The 24,952-nt window shown below is 47.3% G+C and overlaps 1 protein-coding gene across 3 annotated transcripts in view; it reads left to right on the top strand.

Moving 5' to 3' along the window:
* The window catches only part of Nrp2 (neuropilin 2), a 119,151-nt gene that overhangs the window by 85,197 nt on the left and 9,002 nt on the right, over nt 1-24,952 (top strand). For 2 of the 3 annotated variants that reach the window (XM_015993914.3, XM_006975011.4), the window contains exons 14-15: nt 762-858; nt 2,061-2,081. In XM_015993914.3, the coding sequence (XP_015849400.2) occupies nt 762-858; nt 2,061-2,081 (118 nt within the window). Of the gene's footprint in view, nt 1-761; nt 859-2,060; nt 2,082-11,218; nt 14,807-24,952 lie in introns of those variants that run through there. The other variant, XM_006975012.4, reaches the window with a different exon arrangement.

Raw genomic sequence — 24,952 nt, 5'->3', positions numbered from 1 at the left:
GTGCGCAGCCTGCAGCCTGCACCCTTGAGGTTGCGAGACATCTTGAGACCCTCGCTCCCCATCCCGGATCCCCGCGTGCTAACGTTAGTGCAGGTGTTAGAAGAACCTGTTGGAGTTTTGGTCTGACCCTCTGCAGGGAGGGCTTCTCTGGGCGGAGCTCTTGTCTTACTAGATCTTACTCTCTCACCTGTGTGCCTAACACGTAGTAGATGCTCAGTAAACTGTCGCACCATGGGTAAACTGCTTCCCCCGCTGTTGTATTAATGGATCTCCAAGTCGGTGTGCAAGGAGAGGTCACCTAGCAGGGCAGTTCAAACTCAAGTGCCTCTTTTTCCTCATTATCCTCACCTGCTCATGGCCTCTGAGTTTTCAAATAACCTGGGTTGAGCATTTGAAGGATTTATGAGAAAGGAACCTCAGAAATAGCTAGGGAAATTTCAACACCTCCCCCCACCCCTTAAGTGTGCTCCAGTTGTGGTCCTTTTAATCAGTATATTCTTGTTACTGGACAACAATATCCATCAACTTGCTCTATTTTCTTATCCTCTCAAATATGCACTTGATTTGAACCAACTCTTTTTAAATTAAGATCTCAAGAGATGTAGCCATGTGGTCCACAGATGTGTGCCAGGTGCAATAACACAGACACAGACACACACACACACACACACACACACACACACACACACACATACTCAACGGCTGTTAACAGAAATTGGGGAGCTTTACACTAACCATGGCTCTGGTCCTTCTGGCTCTAGATCGTGTTCGAGGGTGTGATCGGGAAAGGACGATCGGGAGAGATCGCCATCGATGACATTCGGCTGAGCACTGATGTCCCACTGGAGAACTGCATGGGTATGTGACTGCCTCTCTCTTCCTGGCTGTCTCCAATAAGATGCTAGGGACTGGGATATGCAAAAGGAAGCAATTGCTATCTTAAAACACCATGTTCCCAGTAGGTAGGACTATGCCAGTCTGTACAGGAGGTGAAATGTGGGCACAGTTGTGTCTTGGGCTGTGGGGGGAGGTGAGGTGTGATATGAGGTGAAGGTTTATATCCATCTCCCAATCAGAAATAGATGTGCATTAAGTATATGAAAATTTGGGGTGCCAAGACCCCATCATCAGACTCCAGTTTTTAGCAAAGAAAATGCTAGAGGACAAGAGCACCTGCCAGTCAGAATTACATGCTGGAAAGGTTTGATGGATTTAATGGAAGCCTTTGGTGGCTGGCAAAAATGGTACACACGCTATATAAGAATGATAACACAATTACCCACACGGTTCTTTCACATGAATGAACTGCAGGGAAAATTATGGCATGAGCAATAAAATGCTACATTTTGTTTTCAAACTAATACTTCTAATGCCCAAGAGTCTGGAGCTGTAGGATTAAGCGTGGCACACCACAGGACCAGCATAGGAAGGACACCCCTAACTATCTGTCTGGTCAGAAGTGCTGAAGAGCCAGGCCTCCTGAAATGCACGCAGATTTGCTCATGGCTGCATCCTGCAGCAGGGGTTTCCCCCAAAGGGACCCTGCCCACCTCCCATCAGAGCCGTGGATGTGTCCCCAAACAGAAAAGGGATCCCGAGAAGGAAACACCCTGGTTCCAGCTAGCAGAGTTGCTGTAAGAAGTTACCAAGTGCTTTGCTTGGACCTTGGGTCCTGGGTGTCTGTGCCTAGCAATGTCAGAAGCAGTTGAGACTGTCCCAGTCCCCCGGGAAGCTCCCAGGGCCTAGGCATCTAAAAGTAATCCCAGGTCTGAGAAAGTAATCAGTGGTACGTGACTGATGATAGTGCCTTGGGGACCCGTTACTCTAAGAAGGATTTTTTTTTTTTTTTGATCCAAAGCAACTTGAGAATCCTCTCCAGTCACCCTTTGCCCAGGGATGGTGGTATGTTAGACACAGTCTAGAAAACATGCAAGAAGTGGGCCACTACATACTTTCTGTAGCGTATTACCCAGTGACCTAACAAATCATCTTTGTCTTGTTCGTTCAATGACTTCTTCCCTTTATCTAATTCAAAGTTGTTTTTTTTCTCTCTCTTTCAGAACCCATCTCAGCTTTTACAGGTGAGGATTTTAAAGGTAAAAAAAACCCAAATGTTTGTTTTGCATGGCTTTTTCTCTTTCCATGTGATGTGAATTTGGTGAGGGGTGCCAACCGGTTTGACCAAGCTTGCAGGAGAAAAAGGGCGTTCCACTTTCTCACCACTAGATGGCGCCAGCGATACCCATAGATGGGGGTGGGGGCTGAGATTCTCTGTGTCTCCCATTTAATTAAAGTTTAGAAACCTATAATAGAGACAAATAGGTTACAGATAAACCTTTGAGCCTCTTGTATTGTCCAATGGGGAGCAATGAGGTTGAAAATGCGGGAGTGGTGAGAAAGGAGGAACTGTGGGAAGATCAACACACACGCACACACGCACGCACGCACGCACACATGCACCCTCCGTGAGGGGAAAAAAATTACCCGTAGTAGATTAAAAGTGAAACAAAATGGCAATGCTCTGTTTTAGGCTGAAGGTGGTGTTTCCCAGCTCCAGGGAACTGAGGCAGGGTGTCAGTCAAGCCTCAGTGAGGTGTTCTGTCAGGCATTCTAAGGAGGATGTGGAGAAAACATGAGGAGGGCTGTGAGGTAAAGGGAGAGAGGTACTGAATTCAGAAGCTGGTCACGGGAACAAGGGAGGACACTCCCTAACTAGAGTCAGAGCACTTGGATTTCGAGGCTGGGAGCAGAAAGGGACACTTTCGTCCTAAGAAAGCAAACGGAGAACAAAGCAAAACAGGGGGAGATTGGGATGCTTTTCCCATGCAGCGGGTTTACATCCGCCCTCCGCGGTCAGTCTGGCTGCTGATGCTGCCCGCCGCCCAGGTTCCCACCCAGTTTCTAATAACTGAGCACTCAGTGGCTGCTCTAAGTGCTAAGTGCTCCCCTACAGCTGGCCGACTGGGGCATGTTCACAGACCCTCGCCCGCCCAACGCTGAGTCTCTGGGGCCTGTTTGGTGCCAGCCATGTGAGGGGCCGTCTCGTCCTTCTAGGTGACAGCAGTTTAGAGATCAGCTTTGGCACCTTCTACCCATCTTCACTTGTTATCCTGGCTCTCGTTAGTCTGTCCAGCTCCTGACTAGAAAGAGATGAATTCTTGGCTTGACACCTAGACAGGCTCCCTGGATCCTAGTCATCTTGCCGAATTTTGCCACTCATCTCCAGTTCTAGGATAACCAACATGGGAGAAGTAGTAGAACAGAGGACCGGTGTATGGTTTCTTTCTTAGCCTCTCTCTTTCTCCCCCACCACATTTGGAAGTACCGAGCATCAGCGCGCACATCTTGCTGCTCCCTGGGGATGTGACTTCAAATGCAAAGCACAGATAGGAAAGCTGAGGTCCAAACAGAACAGCTTGGACGGCAGTTGGGTTCTAATCCTCGGGGTGCAGGGTAATGCCTATGCTCCTGACTCTGTGGGCTGTTGATCCTCAGAGCTCCCAGAAAGGCTGGTTCAAGCCGGGTCAGGAACTGTTCTAAAAGCTGTGCACGTACCGTGTCTGGTCGTGACTGACAAGTACGGTGGCTGAGGGCTTCGCTCCTGTGGAAGAATAAACACACTAGACACATGCGCTTTCCTTGACGTCCCGTGCAGCACGAGGCTGCACACCCTAGGCCTGTTCGCCTGTTAAAAGATATACAAATAAAGTCGCATTTGAGTGGCATATGTGCACTTAGGCTAAATAAACACAGGGCTCCGTGGCTTGAAGGTAAGGCTTTCTAGCAGGCTCGTGGTACTTTCGGGCTGTGCAGACAGGGCTCAGGTTGCAAGCATTGAGACTCACGGATGCTGAGGATGGCAAAGAGGCAACCCAGTCTTAGGGAGCAGAGGCTTGGCTTAAGAACATAGAGTCGAACAGAATGGGACTTGGAAGTTTCGATCACATTGACGTGTTCTGTGATGCTCCGGGATGAACCTGGGACCAGACATTAGGACCGTCTCTCATGCCTCTATCTTTACTCAAACAAACGTCTCTCCAGATGGGAGGCATGCCTTCTGTTCTCTTCCTGGGCAGGACAATAGGGGACGCTTGCTCAAGACATAACATCAGTCTCTTTACTCAAAACAGAGAAGCAGAATGAAATGAGATTTGGGCAAGCAAGGTACGGAGAGCTGATGTGGGGGCACTGCCCACAACTGCCATTTGTGTGGCTTCTGTACTTTTAGGATTAGGCTGTTTTTCTTTTCTGTTATAAACTAGCCAGGCGGCAGAAGTAATCCCATTCATTAGGGGAGATCAGTGTGTTCCCGGTGGATCTTTAGGGAAATGCGGTAAAAGTGGCCTTTGGACCTGTGTTGATGACTGCTCTTGAGCTTCCTTAGTTTGAAGTGTCTTTCATTTTCTGCCTGTAACTGGTTTCTCCTGCACACCTCTGCCTTTTTATTCTAATTGCATTGTGCTTTCCGCTTCATTGCGTGCACGCGGATTGTGTACCTGGATGTGCGTTAGTGCCGAAGAGAGAAAGAGGAAACAGAGAGAATGGTAACACTGTGTCGTCATGCCATTCTTGAAAAGATCCTTTTGTCATTGATATGAGTCATATTTTAAACAATGTAACATGGGTGTGCTTTCTTTCTTTCATAAGCAGTGGGTATAAACACTGTGTCGTCATGTATCTTTGTTCTTAAGGTTTGAGCTTTAACAAATGAAAAACTGGAGGGAAGGCTGAAAAATGGTATAATTAAGGTGATAGGTTGTTTCCTCAAACTGGATGGTTTTTTTTTTCTCTCAATAAGAGAAAAAAGAACAAGCAAGGACCCAGTAAAAATATAGAATGCCCATAATCAGAGACCTGTGGCTATTGACCTGCTGGATATTTTGAGCAGCTTGTGATAGAGACAAGAGCTGTTGCTGCTCCTGGAGGAGGCCGTGTGTTTTGAAGGCAGCAGGAGCAGACTGTACCTGCTAGAGATCATGGAGATCCAGGCAGGGTCGCACTGCAAAGGTGGCCTTGGGGTGCGGTGCCCTGAACTGCCTTCTTATTAAGGATCCTAAAAGGAGCTTATGTTGGCCCTCATAGTTCGATAGTTGTGAATGTGTCTCCAACTGTTTCTTAGGGTGCCATACTCCACCTTTTGCCTTCCTGCTATCCCCCACAATTTCCATCCGGGTATAACCAGGAGACAATGAGGCTCAAAGGCTGTCCCGTGGGTATGGCTGGGCATCATTTTAAGGGAGAGCCACACAGGGTTGAAGCCTGAGGTGGCTGGCACCTGATTCCATGCCTCAAGTTTGGAGTCAATTGATTTGGGGCCCTACAGGCCAATCTGCCATTTTATAGCCACATCTCTTTTTCCATCTCCACCCTCACTCCCATGACCTGCCTCACACACAGAAGCTTGGCTTGCCAGGACGACACCCCGCCCCTGGGTACCTGACTGGACTGCCCCATCAGAGGGCCCTTCTTTTACCTCTGTAGCGCTGTCTCCTTGGAACACTTCTAGGGAAGCAGAGAGGGTTAAACTGGGCGCTTGCACATCCTCCTCGGAGAAGTACACTAAACCCTGCCAGGGTTCCAGATAGGCAGCTGCGGTGTGAGAATCCTCCCCACTGCCCTCCCCCCGCCCCCCCCCGCCCCCGCCCCATCTCCAACTGCCAAGTCGAGGCTAGGTGTTGCCGAGCAGAGAGAACGGAGAAAGATGTGGGAAACAGCCATGTGATGGTGGGCTGTCGGCTCTGCCCACAGGACACTGAGGGATTGTTTGTGAAGTTTGCATGCATGCTCGGCCTCTCCTGTCACAGAAGCTACACACACACACACACACACACACACACACACACCACCGCCGCCACCACACAAGTCCATCTAAGGCAGCCGCCAGGACACTTTGGGAAAGGGCAGGAGAAAGTGTTTCTCCCCAACACCTCTCTCCGACAGTTCAGAGTGGCAGGCCTTGGTTTTATAGAAGGTAGCTTCAAAGTTCCAGAAGATGAGAAGTGCCTGCTCCAGCCAGATAAGGGGCTGCGTTGAGAGAATTTAGATAGACAGATGGGCACAGGGTGGGGAGCCACACACACACACACACACACACACACACACACACACACACACACACACACACACACAGGTTTCTGCCCGATCACTGCAAGTCTACTGAGTCTACCTCTACATTCTTGCTCGTCCAACAAGTGGAAAGACCTATTCTCAGGGGTGCTTTGAATTTCAGCATCCCTCTACACAGCACAGGAGGCCCGGCCACATTCTTCCACTGCCTTCCATACATTTTTCTAGTGGATCCAAGCTTTTGCTTTCGTTTGCTTAATCCCACAGATGAAACAAACCGTTCACCTGAACTGTCCCTTCAGCTGGGCTCCTTCTCTGTTGGCATAGAAAGGTACCCATGTCAGCATCATAAAACAGCTTTCAGGGGCAAAGGGAGACCTACCCTTGGTGCCTTGTGGAACATTCCAGGTCCTAGTGGCATTTCATGAATGTAGCTGGGAAAGATGCTTGCTTTTTTCATGGTGAGACTGTGTCGTGCCAATTTTCTGACGGGTTCTGACAGAGTAGGAGGCAGAAAGGGAGAGAGGGCTGCTTCCTGTTCCTGCCTTACTTGCTTAGAGCAAAATTTGCAAAACTGTGCTATGAAAGACCAGATAATAAAATATGCCAGTCTTTTGGGGAGACATGCAGCCTTTCTGGCAAGTGCTCGGCCTCACCACTAAAGCACAGAGGCGACCAAGAGTGGTATGTAAACAAATGAAGGTGTCAGTGTTCAAATAAAACTTTATAAAAACGGACAACGGGCTGCAGTTAGCTGAGGATTCTGTAGACCTGGTTTCAGGTCTGACTCGGTCACTAAGCAGCAGTAAGCAATTCTACAGAGCTCCGAGACATCCCTTGAGTTTTGCCTGTGTGTTCCTTTGTCCTCTTAGTTTTCCGACTTCCCATTTTCTTAGATCCTCTCATCCCCCATTTAAGACCCATGGAAAATAAAGACTATTCATGTGAAGCCCATGAACCAGGGGCTGACACACTGAAAACCTCTACTGTTTATCACTTTTCTTGTAGTCACATTATCCTAATTATTCATTCAATCAGTAACACTATAAACAGAAATGGAAGGCTCACTACACCTAACAGGTAATTTCTTTTCATTTTTCCCATCTGTGACTTCTCAGAATTGGTTTCTTGAAATCCAAATTCTTTGCATCCACATTTCTCTTCTCCAGGGAGTTCAGAACTTCTGCAGATGGGAGCCTGCTCAACCTTGTAAATACACTTGGAGTTATTGACTGTTTAAGTATCTGTTTCTCATTATCTTGAACAATGAGAAAACTTTGTGGAGAATTGGGGGGTGGAAATTAATAAAAAATGGTTGAGGAATTGAAAACATTTTTCCAACTGAAAAGAAAAAAAAAGATATGTGGTCGAGTGGTAAAAAGAATAGTCAAGGGGGGGGGCTGGAGAGATGGCTCAGAGGTTAAGAGCACTGCTTGCTCTTCCAAAGGTCCTGAGTTCAATTCTCAGCAACCACATGGTGGCTCACAACCATCTGTAATGAGATCCGGTGCCCTCTTCTGGCCTGTGGGGATATGTACAGACAGAACAATGTATACATAATAAATAAATAAATCTTTAAAAAAAAAAAAAAAAAGAATAGTCAAGGGGGAAGTTGGAACAGACATCACCAGCTCGCAGGGTTGATGTCTCAGCTCCAATTTTTGCTTCCAGGTTAGTGTAGCTAGCACAGAACTCTTTATTTGTGAAACAATAGCCCAGTCGCTCCATAGGAATAGGGGTGTGAATAAGGCTGATATCCAGCTGCTCGTGTTCCCGACACCCTTTTCTCCCTCCCAGAGGGGCACTGTGAGTGGGAAGTGTTTCTAGTGCCTTCTGAGAGCAGTTCTGTGAAGCCTAGTGAGAGGTCAGCATTTCCTGGGGAGTCTGAACATTGGTCCAAAATACATTCCTCTACCACTCTATCTATTGTCTGTCTGTCTGTCTATCCATCCATCTGTCCACTCATCCATCCATCTATCCATCTGGTATTTATTGGCTTTCTGCTTTGCTGGGAAGGCGTTTTGAGTACAGATTTAACCCTGGTTGATTTATTACCTTCCTTTTCTGTAACTTGTAAACCACAGCCTAATGAGCTCATAACCCTTCAAGGCTGTGGTAGAGCCAGGTTCCAAACCAGCACAATCCACTTTGGAATTAGGTCTCTAGCTGGCAAATGTTCTGAGAAACTTCTGGTCCCTACAAGCTATCCCTAAATTGCTTGGTGGGGCAGAAGGAAGGTATTGTTAGTCATAACTTCTTCTCTTTCCTAACTCCTTTAACATTAAAGACATAAATTTATATAGTATGTTTTCTCATTTTTCCAAGGAAAATGTTTAAGAGGTCATCAAGACAATGTCCCCAAATGGCTCTTGTCACTCAAATTATCACATGTTCTACATGTTGATAATTTCACGCAAGAGGGCTTTGGGGGCGGGGCAGTCTTTAATATATAGTGGAGTCTATCTTCCAAAGGATAGCTCTGAGGTGATGGCTCACATAGCTGATACTGAATACTAATCCCCATGTTATGGTTTAACCTCTCATGACAGGAAGACCTTCTCGTTGTGCCCCAAGTTATTGCTACCATCAGAAACACTCTCAAGGTAGCAAGCATCAAGGCTTCCCCCTCCCCAGTCCCAGGAAGTAGTGGAAGGAACAGGAGTGACTGTAACTACACTCCCATCTTTGAGGTCAGGCATTTCAGCAAAGGCTTAACCGCTGAATTTGCCACCTGCCTTTTCTCTGATGGGTGAGCTGCAACCTCATGAGAGGACGGCCCTCATAATGCAGCAATCAGAGGTGTAGTCCAGGCGAAGAAAGACGGCTCTGGTGAACTCTGGGCCCACCTATACATTCCATCATTTCCCAGCATCTTCGTGAGCTCCCAAGAAAATCCAGTGGCAGGCTGGTTGCCAAGCAGCAGACACTCTTGGTGACTTGAATCATGAGTTGATGTCAGCTGACTGTGACCTGCACGCTGACCACTTAAAGGAATCATTTTCAGCACTTTGCATTCTTTCTATCTTGATTTCTATGCAAAATTCTCAAAAAAAAAAAGAGAGAATTTTTTTCTTAATCCATAGTAATGGAAGGTATTAAAATATGTAAATCATAGCTGGGTGTGGAGGCTCACACCTGTAACCCCACCACTTGCTAAGGCAGGGAGGGAGAGGTTGTTTGAGTCTATCCTGAACTACATGATGAATTACAGATTAATTAGCTTTTGCTACAAAGTGAAATCCTGCCTCAAGATAACAAACAAACAAAGGACAATGAGAATAGTTTGGGGAAAAGAAAAAGAGTGTGGAGGCACGTGAGAAAGGATAAAGGAAGCAGCCTTTAGGGGTCCTGGGATAATGGGGTCTTTTTCACCCCAAGGATATAGAGGTGGCTATTTTTGTGGCATATATGTGGCATATATTATATGTATGTAAGCTAAGGAGTTGGTCTTTGTCAAAGCCCTCCCAACACTGTGGGACTTCTGGCGGCCTACCCGGTACCAATGAAACTGCACCCTGATGAAGGGGGATCCCCACACTAAAGGAAGTAATGACTCAGGCTTCATTAGATTTCCCGAGGAAAATCCTCTACTTTTCCTCTCACTTCTGAGGAGACGTGAGAAGTTCTGACCACCTCTCAGCTGGTCCCCAAATGGAAGGAGGCATTCTGGAGATCAGGCCGTGGGAACGGGGAAACACTCAGAGCTGGGATGTGGTTTGGCAGTGGCCTCGTAAGGCATTGGCAAGGCCCCCTTCTCTGCACATACTCTTTCGTGGAGACGGGAGTCCGGCTTCTTCTCCCTCCGGAGCTCAAAGTCTCATGGGGGAAGACGAGAAGGGTAGCCGGGCCCAGCCTGAGTGGTGAGCAGAGGTGCACCCACAGAACAGAAGCCGTGATTAGGCAGCATCCCCCCTTCCCCCGCACACCCCGTAAGTAAAGGAAGCATCGTTTGGGCCACCAGCACGTGATACAAGCAGCTTGGGAAGCATTTCTCATAGGTTAAGCATACATCATTTTTCAGAAGTAAAGATCATGTCTGCCTTTGGCAAGCTCCAAAGCGCCTTAGTCCCTTTCTGGGCCAGATTCTCATCTGATGTAAATCTTTGGGAGAATCAAGTTGTAGCACTGTTTTGCATGGAGTGGGAGTCAAGCCCGTTTTTTCCCCTGAGTTACCCTAAGCGTAACTCTACTACAGTGTCTCCATGGCAACCAGAGGCTGGCCAGTAAACTCGGCTGCCTTCTAAATCTCCCACCCCCAGCTTCTCCTCCCTGCTCTCTTTTTCATGGTTAAGAATGAGCCTCTCTTCCGATTGCCCTCACTCACTTGGTGTTCCCTCGCTGTCACATTCCTTTAATGCTTTGTGTTCATATTTTTTTCTTACAACTACCCATCCAATCAGCTTTTAAAATCCTCCATCCAATTAAAAAAAAAAATGAAGACGGGTTAGTCATCACTTGACAGTGGTAATTGACCTGTTTAGACAAGACCAAGCTGATTTCAATGGGCGCAGAAGCCTTGGCAAACCAAAGTGGAATTTACCTTCAAGTCTAGCCAGCCTAATTAATACATTGTTTGAGAATTCTGGCCAGCCACACCAAATATGGCATTTCCACCCACTTGGAGTATTCACCTAGCTGAATCCCAGTGCCATTGCAGCATCGTGTGTGTGTGTGTGTGTGTGTGTGTGTGTGTGTGTGTGTGTGTGTACATGTACACACAACAGAAAGAGAGAGAGAGTGAACTATAAAGCTTCTCCATACGATAAAGTAATTCTGGCTAAATAGCAAAGGGTAGCACTCTTGGTAAGGGTAGTACTCTTGGTTGAAGCTTATTTACCGCCAGGTGAATAGCCACCGTTGATTGGCCTTCTCTGAGCCTGTTTCCCCATCTGTAGAATGGGTTAACGTACCTGATGTATCAAGGGACCAGTGGAGAGACTGCAGCATTATAAACTGCTTGGTATATCTGAAGGCCGAGTACCCCCCGAGTCCACGGTCCCCTGCTGCATTTCCCAAAGCATGTGTGTTTTTCTCTCTCTTTCTTTCTTTTCTTTTTTTTTTTTTTTTCGTTATTTCTTTTTTAAATTGATTTTTTTTAAAAATGGGTCTGCATGCTCTCAGTCTAGCAACACTCTCTGTGTCTTTCCCCCAGGGGGCACCCTCCAGCCAGGGACCGAGCCCACAGTGGACACGGTGCCCGTGCAGCCCATCCCAGCCTACTGGTATTACGTTATGGCGGCCGGGGGCGCCGTGCTGGTGCTCGTCTCCGTCGTACTGGCCTTGGTGCTCCACTACCACCGGTTCCGCTATGCGGCCAAGAAGACCGATCACTCCATCACCTACAAAACCTCCCACTACACCAACGGGGCCCCTCTGGCGGTGGAGCCCACCCTAACCATTAAGCTAGAGCAGGAGCGGGGCTCGCACTGCTGAGGGCCGAAGCAGGAACAGCGCCCAAACAGACAAGAAAGACTGCAAACACGTTGCCTCGATTTTGCACTTTTTTTTCTCCTCGCCTAGTCTCTGCGTCAACCCTCAGACCGCTCTCTCCAGGGTCTCCAACCCCGGGCACTCTTATCCGCCCCAGCCATTCTCTGTGCTCCTTGGTTCCTACTTCTCTTTGCTCTGTTATTTTTGTTTGTTTTCCTTATCATTATTTTTCCTTTTAATCTTCTCTTTTATTCCCTTCCTTCTTCCTTTCTTTTCTCCTTCCTTCCTTTCCTTCTTTCCTTCCTTTCTTCCCTCCTTCCTTCTTTTCTTTCCTTTTACATGATTCTAAACCAACAAAACCCAACTCTAATGCTGCATCTGGAATCCCAGAAGAGATCCGCCCCTAAGCACTTCACAACCCAAGGCTCAGTTGGTTTTGTTCCAGAGACAGGCTCTCTTGTTTTCTCCCCTCCTTGCCTTATCCCATCCCTCCTCTCCTGGGCAGGCTGCCAGGTGTCTTGAAGGGAGCCTGGTTCTGTATGTATGTACACAGTACACTCCCATGTGAAGAGGTGTGTGTGTGTGTGTGTGTGTGTGTGTGTGTGTGTGTGTGTGTGTGTGTGCGCGCGCGGTGGGTGTGTGAGGGAGAGACTGACTCACTGTGGAGGGGGGGAGTGTGTGGGTGTGTGTAGAGAGGGGCTCTTCACTCTTGTGTTACTTCTCCTGGGGTACATTTTACAAGAAAATAATATACTGTACACATTTTGTTTACTTGGAGAAGAAACGGAAGCTTTTTTGTTGCCTTATCTAGCTCTCGCTGGCTGGGTTTTTGTTGGCCGTCATTGTCATCTCCAGGTACCTAGAAAAAGAGAGGCCACATGGAATACGATGTGGCTGCACCCATCCTTATCCCCATCCCCAACCCACCTGACCCAAGAGGATGGTTCCTCCAGGGCACTCAGACATGACCCCTTGTGTTATGTCTCCCGGTGTCTTTGAAGTCACGAGATAACAGTCATTGGGTTCATGGAGCCATCCTTACTTCCAGCCCTGAAGCAAATGTGTCTCATGTTGCCTTATAAAAGAAAAAAAGAAGAAGAAGAAAGTTCATAATGAATGTTTAGCTCTGATGGTCCAATCATGGAATAAGTCATAAAGACTAACACACCTGGGATGATGTCAGTGCAGTAGTTTGTTTAAATTGAGAGCAGGAGGGGGAAGACAGAAGAGAGGAGATGGAGGGACTCATGTTATCTTTGGAAAGTCTCCTCACCCCAGAACATCATCGCATTGAGCCTAACGTGGGATGGGGTTGAGAAAAAGGTATTCTTTGGTATTATTTTGGTCATTGTAATAGCGTTTGTAAACCGTGAGGGAGGGGGTTATTTGCTTTTTTTTTTCATGGTGTTAATGTGTGCCTGAATCTTTAGCTACTGAAGTATAAGGCTGTCCACCTGACTTAATCAGATGTTATAAGAAAACAGAAAGGAATCATTTGCTGAAATGTACCGGTGTGCTGCCCCTTAAAGCATTCATGGCATCTAACCTGATGGGCTGGCCTGCCATCTGCAGATGCCATGGCTTGGGCAAAGAGAAGGTGCATCATAGAGGCACAGCCATCACTGCCTACTCTTCTCCCAAACAACGCACGGGGGGGGGGGGGGGGATGTTAGTGAGCAGCTGCCCAAGGATTCTGTGCAAAGAAAGGATTAAATAACAAAGTCAATCTCATTGCAAGAAAGTGTATATTTGAAGATTTTGGGTATACTAGGGCTCAGTCTTGGAGGCGTTTGTTTTCTACTTTCCACTGAAAAAGCCTCTTGGGAAGTGTACAATTCTCTCAAGATATACTGGTCAGATACATCTCCAGACACCTTCTAAGAACAAAATACTAATGATTCTTTTTTTTTTTAATTGCTTGGGAGAGAGCCGCTCAGCATTCTTTCAGAGTAGCCAGCTAGGTCCCCCTAGCTCGCTCTCAGCCTTTGCATCTGGTTCCTTTCATCCTCCTGAAAGGACACGGTCTCCCACTCTTCACTGTTTCAAAGAGCTACTCTGTCTCAACTACAGCAGCTCTGCCATGAAAAGAAAAGATGAAAGGCTAGAGTGTGGCTACTTTGAGCTGTCCTACCTCAATGAAAGATGGAGAAGGAAGCGTGAGCAGGAGGTGGGCAGCAGCCCTGGGTGGGAGAGAACCATGCCAGTCACCAAGGGCTCTTGTTTTTTTTAAATCAGGATTGTTCCCCTCTGGCTGAGCACTTAGGGCCAGGCATTCCTTGCAAATGATTGACATTCCTACAGGTGCCCTGTGGAGGCATCAGAAAACCACAGCTAGAAAAACCCATCTGGTGTAGCCAAAGCAAGATGGCAGGCACTTTGTGAGCTTGCTCTGTGCTCATCCGATGCCCTCTGCAGGCAACATCATATTCATGTACACGTCACAGATGAGAAGATGGTGAATCCCATGATACCCTTCAGCTGTGATTCATGCTTAAGTGCTCTCTCTCTCTCTCTCTCTCTCTCTCTCTCTCTCTCTCTCTCTCTCTCTCTCTCTCTCTCTCTCCTGCTCCCTCACTCCAGCATCTTTCATAGTATTTTCTAAAAAGGGTAGCTTATGTGTAAAAAAAAAAAAATGCCATGCCTTGCTGCTTTAAAAAGCAAAATTCCTATCCAGTTAGGGAGGAAAGCATCACTCTTGTCCAAGAAAACTGGACTGGACAGATGAATACATGCATGCTGGAGTGTAGCGTTGCTTCCCAGAAGACAACGTGGTGAAACTAGCTGTTAAAACATGAAAGAGTGCATGAGTGAGGTGAAGGGCCAGCTGAGGCTGGAAAGCGTTTGCCTGGCTAGAGGTCTCACAAGAACCCTTCCTTGAGAGGATGCTAGCAGCTGCCCTCACCTACTGCTGGCACACGCAGGAAAAACAAATGTAGCATTGCCGTTGACAAAACGGGACGCCGGAAGAAAAAAAAATATCCTTTCTCCCGTCCCACTCTTTTTGATTAGAACCAGAACGGGCAATCCAGTCATATCTTTGAGGTCGATACCCCCATCTTTTAAAAGACCCCATCTTTAAAATAAAAACTTAGCAGGCAAGCAAACACCTAAAAGGTCAAAAATTACCAAAGAACAACAAAACAAGAAATCCTAAAGATTTTTAACTTCCGGTTCTTATGCCCTCTCCCTCTAACTGTGACACCCCTTGCCTCGCTCAGCTGCCTGTGTGTCAAAATAACTTGTGGATGTTGAACACTATTTGAAAATGTATTGTGTGGAATGTAATAAAATGATGATATTTTTATACAAACATCTGGGGTTTTTTTTTCCCTTGCCCCCCCCCCCCCCCCGCCCCGCTTGTGAGAACAAAGTTGAAGTGTAAGCTTTGGGGGAAAAAAATGATGTCTCCAAAGTTCCCACATCACCTTCTGAACTCTGGGGCATCGGTGTGGGAGGGGAGGGAGGGATGTCCTCCTCTTGAAGCTGAATGCCGAATGCTGGTCTTCTTTTCTTTTTCTTTTCATCACTGCTTGCTAGGAGTTTTATCCAATGTGTGCCGCGGAGCCAACTTTTATGATTGGTGTGGGATTTTGTGAAAGTTGCTAAGTGCTAAATTGCTGAATGTGATCCCACACAATTTCTCTTGATGGCAAATCCACGGAGCCCGGAATCTCCTTTCAAACTGCCCCGGGGGGGGGGGGGGGGCGGGGAGTGGGTGCCGCTCTTGTGCCACCTGTACTCAGCTCCACAGAGACACAGCCCTTCCTCTGGAAAAGAAACGACGACCTCTTGTCCCACACCTACCAAATGATTACTTCCTGGGAGACGCTGATCTCCAATTTATGAATGATTTCCCTGGAGCAAAGGGAACAGGGAAATCTTCTAGCGTGTTCGGGGCTCAGAGATGGTCAGGATTTCAATTTTGGACAGCTAATGAAGATTACGGGATGGATGTTGTGAACCTAGAGCTATCAGAGTGGGCATCTGTTAAAGGAACATTCTGTAAAAGCTTTGAGCTCATGGAGACCCACTTGAGAGTCTGATCTTCTTCAACAAGTTTTTTGTTCTGTCTGCTTTGGTGGTTTGGTTTGGTTTGGTTTGGTTTGGTTTGGTTTGGTTTGGTCTGGTCCATCTCTGTAAATAGTTAGTGATACAGTTGTGGTAGATATCTGAATCTAAAGGAGATTCCGGAGGGGAAAATACATAGGAAAGGTAACTTCCTAGTAGCTTTGAATCTCTCAATAGGAGGGGAGAATTGGTCACAAGAGGATTTATGTTGCTTCTGGTGTACTCAGTCACCCCAGAGTCCTTTCTAAGAGGCTGAATGATCATCCTAGATGGTCTTGCAAAGAGAGACCTGCCCTGAGGGCCCTTTTTCTGCCAGGGTCCTGATATTTCCTAGGTCCTATCGAAACCTAGACCCGTGATTCAGCACATCTCAGATCTAAGACCTGTCTTAACCCTGCAAAAGGGAGCCTGGCTTTTCAGATCTCACAGGAAACTGTTAGTGCAGATGGCTCAGGGCAGATGTCATTATCTGTCCTCTGCAGGAGCATAGAGTTCAATGTCCATGATTAGAGCATTGCCTGGTTTTCCCGTGCCAAGCTCAATTACCCATTTTGTCTAAGTAACATTTGGCTGGCCTAAAATTGTTTGTTCCCGTTAACAAAAGGCAAAATGGAAGCATCTCCATGTGTTTACTTCCACCAAAGACCCAGACTCTGTCTACATTTGCCTGCGATGACCTGGGACCACACATGCCAGACCGAATTGAATCAGTCAGAGCTTATGCTTTGTTGGCATTGCTAACAGTTTTGGAGCCACTTTGGGGAAGTATTCTGCCCTGCCTCTGGGGCCAAGACTTATTTTGGGGGTACTCTTTCTCCCCGAGAGGATAACAGCTGCCAGGAGTCAATTTTACACATTCTTCACATCACTTTCACCCATGAACATTCCTGCATGTATTTCAGACTTAGCCCAAATGTAAGTGTTGCAGAAATTACGTTTCTGTGAATCACAGATGGCAGATGTCAAAGCCCAGTGTGTGCACCCTGTGTGTGCTCCCACCTGGGCCTCCACTATGACGTAAATGTGCGTTCTCGCTTCGACACTGCCCTCCCAGCCCAGACCACCAAAAGCCCAGCCAAGCCAGTGTGGCATGGAGTTAGTCCGCCCCACCACTCTTGACTGACTGCGGGCTTGTGCCCCACGAACATTGTGGCCTTCTGTAAACGGCGGCGACTAAAGGAGTCTCATCTTGAAGTTTTGATTTGTGTGTGTCGTGGCCGCACATCTGAGGCGAACTGCAGACGGATCGGTGTGGGCTTAGTGTTTGGTTGCCGTTATTGTTTCTCTCTGTAACTGTGCCGAGCATGGGGGCTCTCGCAGCTGTAATTTGCCTTTCATCCACCTCAGTGATGGCCCAAAGAAAACACAAAACAAATCCAGCCAGAGAAAGGGGAAGGGAGAGGGGGAAGCCGGCTGATTATCTTAGAATCAGCGGGGTGGGGGTGGGGGGGTTGTCCTAAACAAAGAAGTTAGCAACCAGAAGTGGTGGAGGATTTAATTAAGCTTCACCTCGGTCAGGTGCACGGGAGTTTGTGCTGAGGTCAACTGCAACCAGAAATCCACTCCCTTCAGAGTCATCGGACCATAGTCACAGCTGGAGTGTGTTTGCCTTGACCTCTTGGAGTCATTCTGTATGGCACCCATCCTAACTGGAAGGATACAGGATTTAGGAACTCTCCACAGAGCAGAACCCTAGATAGCAAGTTGTGGGTGGGGGGATCACAAATCTAGGAGCTTCAGGTGACCCGCAGAAGCCATTTCTGCCCCCAAATCCTCTGGACAAAAGACCCACAAATCTCTCCCTTCTTGGTAATGTCATTGCTCTTGGGACTGCCTGTCATGACCCTACAGAGCCACAAGAAGTCATTATAAATAGTTAATCATAATCTAATGTAAATTCCCATGGGCAATGGACTGAGAAATGAGAAGCATCTTCAGATGGGCCCGGAACAGAAGGCTTGGAGACTGGGTGTTGGGTGGGAAAACACCTTCCCCTTGGAACCACACCACTAGGGTGGTTATTGACACCAAACAAAGTTGAGGGAACTTTTCAGATGATAACTGGCAGGCTCTCTCGCTCGCTCTCTCTCTCTCTCTCTCTCTCTCTCTCTCTCTCTCTCTCTCTCTCTCCCTCTCTCTCTCTCTCTCTCTCTCTCTCTCTCTCTCTCTCTCTCTCTCTCTCCCAGTTCCTAAGTGTATATGGGTACCTTTCAAGAAGTGCAATAACACAGAAAAAGCCATCATTCACTTTATTGTTGACCAACCCCAGTCTCCTCCCCAGAAGTGACCACAAAGATGACCGAAGCCACCTCTTCATACCTTTATAAGCACCCAAGTTCCTGTCAAGTGATGTAGTTTGCTTTAGCTTCTGTTGCTTTGGTTTCACACTGTACTATCATAACGCTTCTTCTTTTGCCTGGAACACCTGCTTCGTTTCATGTGACGTCTTGAAGAGCCTTCAGTACCCATGTCAGGTTTATTCCCCCACCCCACTCCCCCGCCCCAGTGTGGCCATATTGTCTTGACATGCCATAGTTTATTAATCGCCCCCCCCCCATTTGTGGTTATTTAGATTGCATCTAGTTTTCTTTTGTTGTTTGTTTGTTTGTTTTTACTGTTATGATCGCTGCTACAATGAAGATGGTGTTTGCCTCTTTTCCTGTTCGCGTTTCAATAAACATTGCCAATGGATAGCAAAGGTTCATCTATGAGGGAATTGCAGAACCTAAGAACACCATGGATATGGATCCCCCGCCCCATATTTTCACGGAACACCTAATCTCTGTAACTCTTTCTAAAGTAGGCACAGTCCTTGCTACAGAAGACTTTGGGCACTTTTAGGAAATTCAAAACTCGGGGTGTACTTCTCTAGAACTTTAAAATATTTTTTAACTGCCAGGTTGTGGAGAATGCGGTCCTGTCTGAAAGTGGCAGCTGTAGCCCAGGTTGATTCTGTCCCTGGGTTCAGCAAGGAGCCCTGTTGTCCATGATTAATGAGTTCTGCTTGGTTTCTACAAAGAGCGACTGTGCTGTGCCTTGCTGTAATTTATTTATGTTTTCTACTGAAAAATTCATGTAAAAATATCCTTTAAGGTCACTGCACAGCATTGTACCGCAGACCAAGTGATTCCAGCAACTTCAGGTAGACCCACATGCCAAGAGGAAGTCTCAAATCCTAGGGGGGCCCCCCACGGAGGGGAAGGCCCTGAGAGGAACAGAGCTTGTGGGCTGAGAGGAGGCACTGATCTTTCTTCCAGGGAGGCTCCGGGCTTTGGCAATAAAGGAAAGACATTGGCAGCGGGGTTGTTCTCTGGTGGGATGTCTCAAAATGTAGGCAAATCTGTTTATCCCACAAAGCTCAAGCAAGGAATAGCAGCAGCAGGAGGAGAAGCCAACAGACCCGAGTCTGAAACGCTATTTCTAACAAGAGCACTGCCTTGAGTTCCATTGTATATGAGATGAGAGAGTCATAGCATTATCACATTAGCTTGGAGCACAGGGAAGAGTGTGTAGGGCCATGTATGTACCGTGTGGGCTTTTTTTTTTTATCTGAAAATGATCTACCGTCTTTTCCCCTTCTTGGATGTTTGACCCGGGCACGTGACTCAGGAAATAAAGAAGACCCAGTATGGGCCTGGTAGGCTCCAGATGCCACGATGCCAAGCCCTAAACACAGCATCCCCTCTCGTCTTCTCTGTGAAGTAGTACACACTTGATCACTACCCCAAACAAAGACTCTCATCCAGATGTGAATACACCTCTGCCACTTGTGGAGTGCTACCAGCTCCAATGATGATAGGAGTGTGCAGAGCACTTTGAGATGGATGTGTCCCTGACCAAAATTCTATTCGCAGAGGGTCTGCTAGATATTGAAACACATTTTAGCACCAAGGACCTTTTGTCTTTTGTAGTTCCTTATACTAACAAAGGCTAGTAGAGGAGCATGATGATTTGGAGAGGCCCTTGTGCACCTCTCAATTGTTTCTCTAGGAATATCCCAACATATGGAATTGAGAACAAGAAGATAATCTTTGGGACCTAGCCTAAAGCTACCATGGATAGGTCCAAAGGGCACCTTAGCCCAAGCCAACTGTAGACCGAAAGTATGACCCAACCAATAATGTTCATGGGAAGTGTTGGGCCCATCACCATTTCCAGGGTCTGAAATTCTAAATATGGCCGCAGTGCCCATCTATCTCCCCCAAAGAGGACCAGATCTCCACCCCTTCTTATGCCGGGTACAGTTCATCTTCAGACTCCACCCTTCCCCTGCCTTGGTGGTCCCTCTTCTGGTGTCTTTACATCTCTTTACCCTCCTTCTTCCAGACCTCCTCTCAGAACAATCATAGGCAAGAGTCTTTCGTTGAAGGGCTTAATTGATATTTCCTCCAAAGGGGAAGTTCTTGTGAGAAGACAAATCTAAAGCCAACAGAATCCTTCTGTTGAGATGATAGTCCTCAACTGCCAGCAAGAAGCTGGAGAAATGTATCTTGAGAATGATGCCTTTTTGGCCTCTGTAAAATTATATTATTAGTATTCAATCTTACTTATAAGAATGTATACACAGAGGCCAGCTCATAAGTATAGTGAATTTTCTTGGTGACATTTGTTAGCCTTCCAGAAAAATGATCACTTTCACACTAGAAGTTGGTATCAGTTTTGATTCAATTCTGTCTCCCCTCTTGCCCAAGATTGTGTCAAACCTCCCTTCTGAGTGATGTTTCTTGTATGGTCACTTTTATGGTTTGGGTAATAAAATGTCCCCCAAAGGCTCGTGTGTTGCAGGCTTAATCCGGAGTTGATCGATAATTGTGTCATGAGGATACTGACTCTATCAGTGGGTTAAGACATAGATAGGTAAATACGGGACAGGCTGGTAGAATGTGGGATGTGGTTGAAGAAAGTGGATCACTGGTGATGTGCCTCTGAAGGGTGTACCTTGTCCTCTGCTGCTGTCTCTGTCTCTCTCTCTCTGCTTCCCAATGGCTACCAGGAGGTGAACAGCTTTGCTCTGCCCTGCCCTTCTTACCATGCTCTGCCTCATTGAGAGCCCACAGTAATGGGACCAAGTAACTGCTGGAACCATAAGGCAAAGCAAACAGCACCTCCCCTCCCCCCTTTATTTGTTCCACTCAGGCATTTGGTCCCTGTGGTGACAAACTATTGATACAGATCACTTGATTACTGGGACTTGGGGACGTCAGAAATGTCAAAAGTCCCACTAGGAAAAGAAAAATCTCTGGCATATAAATTTAGACGAATTCTTTTCCTTCACGTCTCTAGGAATGCGGGGAGAGAGGTAGAGCACTTCCCCCCTGAGATTCTCTGTGTCTTCCTTAATAGAAACTAGCCAACAGAAAGGACAGAGAGCCCATTGCTTGTTGACGTACCTACTTTGGGGGATGGAGAGTATCTGGTTTTTCAAAGACTTAGTTCGTTTAAAAAAAAAAAAAAAAAAGATTCCAGAATTTTCTCCCCTGTCCTGTAAGCCCGTCTATATCATAGCTAAGCATTTCCCTGGCTGCGTTTTTCTTTTCATGCCTTTGTTGAGGTTCGGCGGAGACTTCCTGGCCCCAGCTGCTCATCTGCCTCCATGCTTGAATGTATCCTTAGGTCACTTCACAGCCTTCTTGCTTGCAGTCCATATTTCCAGATCTTTTTAGGGTTTCTTCCCAGTTTTTAACTAAAAATAATAGAAAATAATGACTGTATGCACAACTTCCCCAGTAATCTCAGAGCACCCCCTTTGTCTTTTCCTAATGAAAACCACATGGAAGAATTCCAAAAACTGTTTTTTTCCCGTGACCCTCCATACATTTGACTGTGCACTGAAAGATAGAAATCCATGCTAAAGGATCTTGCAATGGGGGGGGGGGGGGGTGCTTCTAAACTCAGGCCAAACCCAGCAAGAGATGAACAGCTCTCAAGTAGCCCGAGTTTCTAATGCAGATTTGGCAAAGTCTATATCAACATCTGAACTTCTGGCTCCTCACAGCAACTGGGGATGAACGAACTGAATTAGGGAAATTAAGTGTGGTGGGGAGGGAGAGTCCTCAGCCAATACTAAATGCTAAACCAAATTAAACATTCTGAAGTGCCAAGAAATATCTCCTTAGCCCTCCATTATTTCTGGTTTATTGAGATTTCAGTGTTATGTTTCCTGCTGGGGGAAAAAAAAATAAAACAGAATGGCTGGGAGAATTTTCTGAAGGCAACTTCCACCTGAATGACCCATTGATTTAGCTGGCTTGGGGGCTTCAGGAACTTGGACTCAAATCCAACAACGGCTCTAAGCAGCCAAGAGCGAATCCCAAATAACTCAGAGGCTGCAAACAAGGTGTTGAAAATCTGTAGCTTGCTTTCGATCTCGCGCTGATTTTTTTCAGTGGCTTCCCGCATTCTCCTACCTTCCTCTGTCCGCTTCATCTCTAACCAGAGAGGTGTTGACACTTGGTACCTGCAGAACTGACAGCATTCAGAGCTTCCCTGTAAGAGGCTCTTGAATTCTTTCGAAGGTGGTTGAATTTTAGTGGTTTCAGTAAGTAGGACTCAAGTCTAGCTTTCTGTAAGATGTTACCGGCCCAGCTCCAGTTAGGACTTGAGACGAGGGCCACGCGGTACCCATTTTATCACCTCCTGAGTCTACAATTCACAGCACGAGTTCCTAGGTCAAACAAGCAAGTGTTGAAAATGTGGAACTTTGTGACTCCCAGTGCTCTGTGCTTTTCATGTTCTTCTCAGTGACTTCAGAGAGGACGGGACTAGGGTGAGGGGTGGCCAGTGAGTATTACGGGATGGCAGGGCTCTTGTGCTTAAAAGTCTCCTTGTGTATGTCAACCCTCATCAGAAAGGCAGATGATGGGGTCTGGAGAAATAGCTCAGCTGTTAAGAGTGTGTACTGTTCTTGTAGATGACCAGCTCACAACCACCTGTAACTCCAGCTCCAGGATATCCAACACCTTCTTCTGGCTTCCATGGGTGCTCACACACATGTGACATGCACACTCACACAAACACACGTTAAAATGAAATAAAAATTTTTTAAGGAAAAGTAAATGTTAATGATGGCATTCCGGAGCAGAGAAGCCCAGAGTGGACTCAGGGAGGTCAAGATAGACAGGGGCTTTGCCATCTGGGACCAAACTGAGAAATGGACATGTATGCTCCTGGGCCTGTGTTCTCCTCTATGTCCCATGCTGCCTCTGTTCAGGGACAGAGCAATGCTGGGCCAAGTGTTCCTCTGAGTGTCTTTGCCCCTCGCTCTGGGTGGCAAGCCTGGTCCCTCAAGCCCCTGCTCAGAGTTGTCACGGAAGGGCCTCGTTGAAGAAAATCAATGCGCGACAGTGTTCCGAAATGATCGCATGCAAGTGACCCGGGGAGGGACTGTCTTAAATTATTTATCTAAAAGCAGCCAGTGGTTTGAAGCAGGCTGCCCATTCCCCGGGCAATCTTGTGAAGTTCCTTTTACGATGCAGGAAGTACACAGCACACTGTCACGGCCGATACACTCACGGTAGACCACAGCATACCAAGTGGTGGAAGTGAGGGCTGAGAATTTCCTGATAGAAACTGCAGAAAGGCGAACGAAGGCAGAAAGGAGCGATAACCGCAAAGAATCGTAATGGAGGGGGGCGGGGCGGGGATCGGAAGGAAGGAAGAGCAAGAATTCTTGCCGGAGAGCTACATCAAGGTTGCCGGGGGTTTCCCAGCTGCAGGTTGGAGTGTCGAGGGGTGTTTCCCCTGACTAGCCTGTGTGGTCTGACAGTACCAGGCAGCATTCCAGGCCCCCTTAGGGGAGAAACTCTTCTCTTTAGAGGAGGCTCTTTGTGAGTGGGCGCGGCTGCTCACCGTTTGTGCTATAGTGTTACAATCTTGCTATACAATCAAGCATAGTGTTACCATTCTTGACTCTTCTAGGGTGAGGGAGTTCCTGGAGCAGTCCAGAGAGGTTTTAATAACTCGCTACTGTGTCTCTCCTTCTGAAAGCACAGCATAGCCGGAGATAGGCAAGAACCTGAGCGCTCCGTCTAGTACTTGTCTCTTGAGCCTGCAAAAAGAAAGGGACGCCTGAGGGGACAAGGTGACTCTTGGCCCTCAGATTTCCATTTCGACATGAAAGCGGCCAGGGTTTTGTTAGTCGGGTGTTTTCATTTTGAAATGGCGGCCGCTCTGCCGGCGTGGTGGCTCAAGCTCTATCTAGCGCCCTTCAGTCATCTGGGCTCGTCTCACCCTCTCACTGCACTGGTTGGTCTTCAGCAGCCGACAGCAGGCAGGTCTGCCTCACTGGTAGATAAATACATGGAGGGAGCTTTGTGAGTCACGGGGGACCACAAGCCAAAAAGCCAGGAAACAAGTGTGTGGGTGAAAAGGCTCAGATGCCGATCCTGACAGTCAAATAGATGAGGCATAGAACATCTCCAAGCCCACCTCGCAGGCATCTGAATGTTCAAGAACCCTCCTCCCTATTCCCACATCTTCCTTGCTGACAGTTGCCTGGCTTCATTTGCTTAATTCCTCCCCTGGACTCTCGGCAGGCACTGTGGAGTGCCCTTTACAAATGCTTTATTGTCCCCTATGCTAGTCTGGGTCTGAGTGTCTTCATGACAGATACCCAATTCCACACATCTTTATTACCCACATTCCAAGTAAACCCTCCTTATAAGCGACGGTTGGTTAATTGGTTAGTCAAGACTGCTTTGAAGCACAATGTAGTGCAGCCTCTCTTTCTGGGTGAAGCCTATCACGGAAATCTCCAAACTTCAGATCACAAATAAGAAGTCCTTAGGAGCTACTGGCAAAGCGATGAGCCAGTGATCCAGCCAAGTGGTTACAGGATGCACATCCTGCCACCTGGGACCCCAGCTAAGGAGCATGCTTGCTTTCTGAGGAGCAGAGTGGAGAGGTTGGAATGATGGTTTCGTTGGTATCCAAAGTGCCAACCTGAGTTCAATCTGCAGAACCCAGGTAAAAATACTAAGTGTGATATACATGCTTATAATCCCAGCACTGGATAGGTGGAGGCAGATCTCTGGGGTTCACTGGCCAGCCCTGGGGCTCACTAGCCAGCCATGGGCCTCACTGGCCAGCCATGGGGCTCACTGGCCAACGATAGGGCTCACTGGCCAGCCAAGCTTGCTGAATTGGCAAGTTCTAGGCCAACTGTCACAAAAAACAAAAAGCAAAAAATAAGGTGGATAGCATCTGAGGATGATATTTGAGGTTGTCCTTCTGCCTCCATGTGCGTGCACACACACACACACACACACACACACACACACACACACACACACACACAGTGGCAATGTGCAGTGACCTGCCTACCCAAAGAAACTGAACAAGTCTTAGCAGCCCGAGGTAGTCAAGAACAGCTGAGTAACCACACGGGCAA

The sequence above is a fragment of the Peromyscus maniculatus genome, chromosome 13 (genome assembly GCF_049852395.1).
Source record: "Peromyscus maniculatus bairdii isolate BWxNUB_F1_BW_parent chromosome 13, HU_Pman_BW_mat_3.1, whole genome shotgun sequence".
Lineage (NCBI taxonomy): Eukaryota > Metazoa > Chordata > Mammalia > Rodentia > Cricetidae > Peromyscus > Peromyscus maniculatus.
This window is presented reverse-complemented; position numbering and strand designations above follow the sequence as displayed.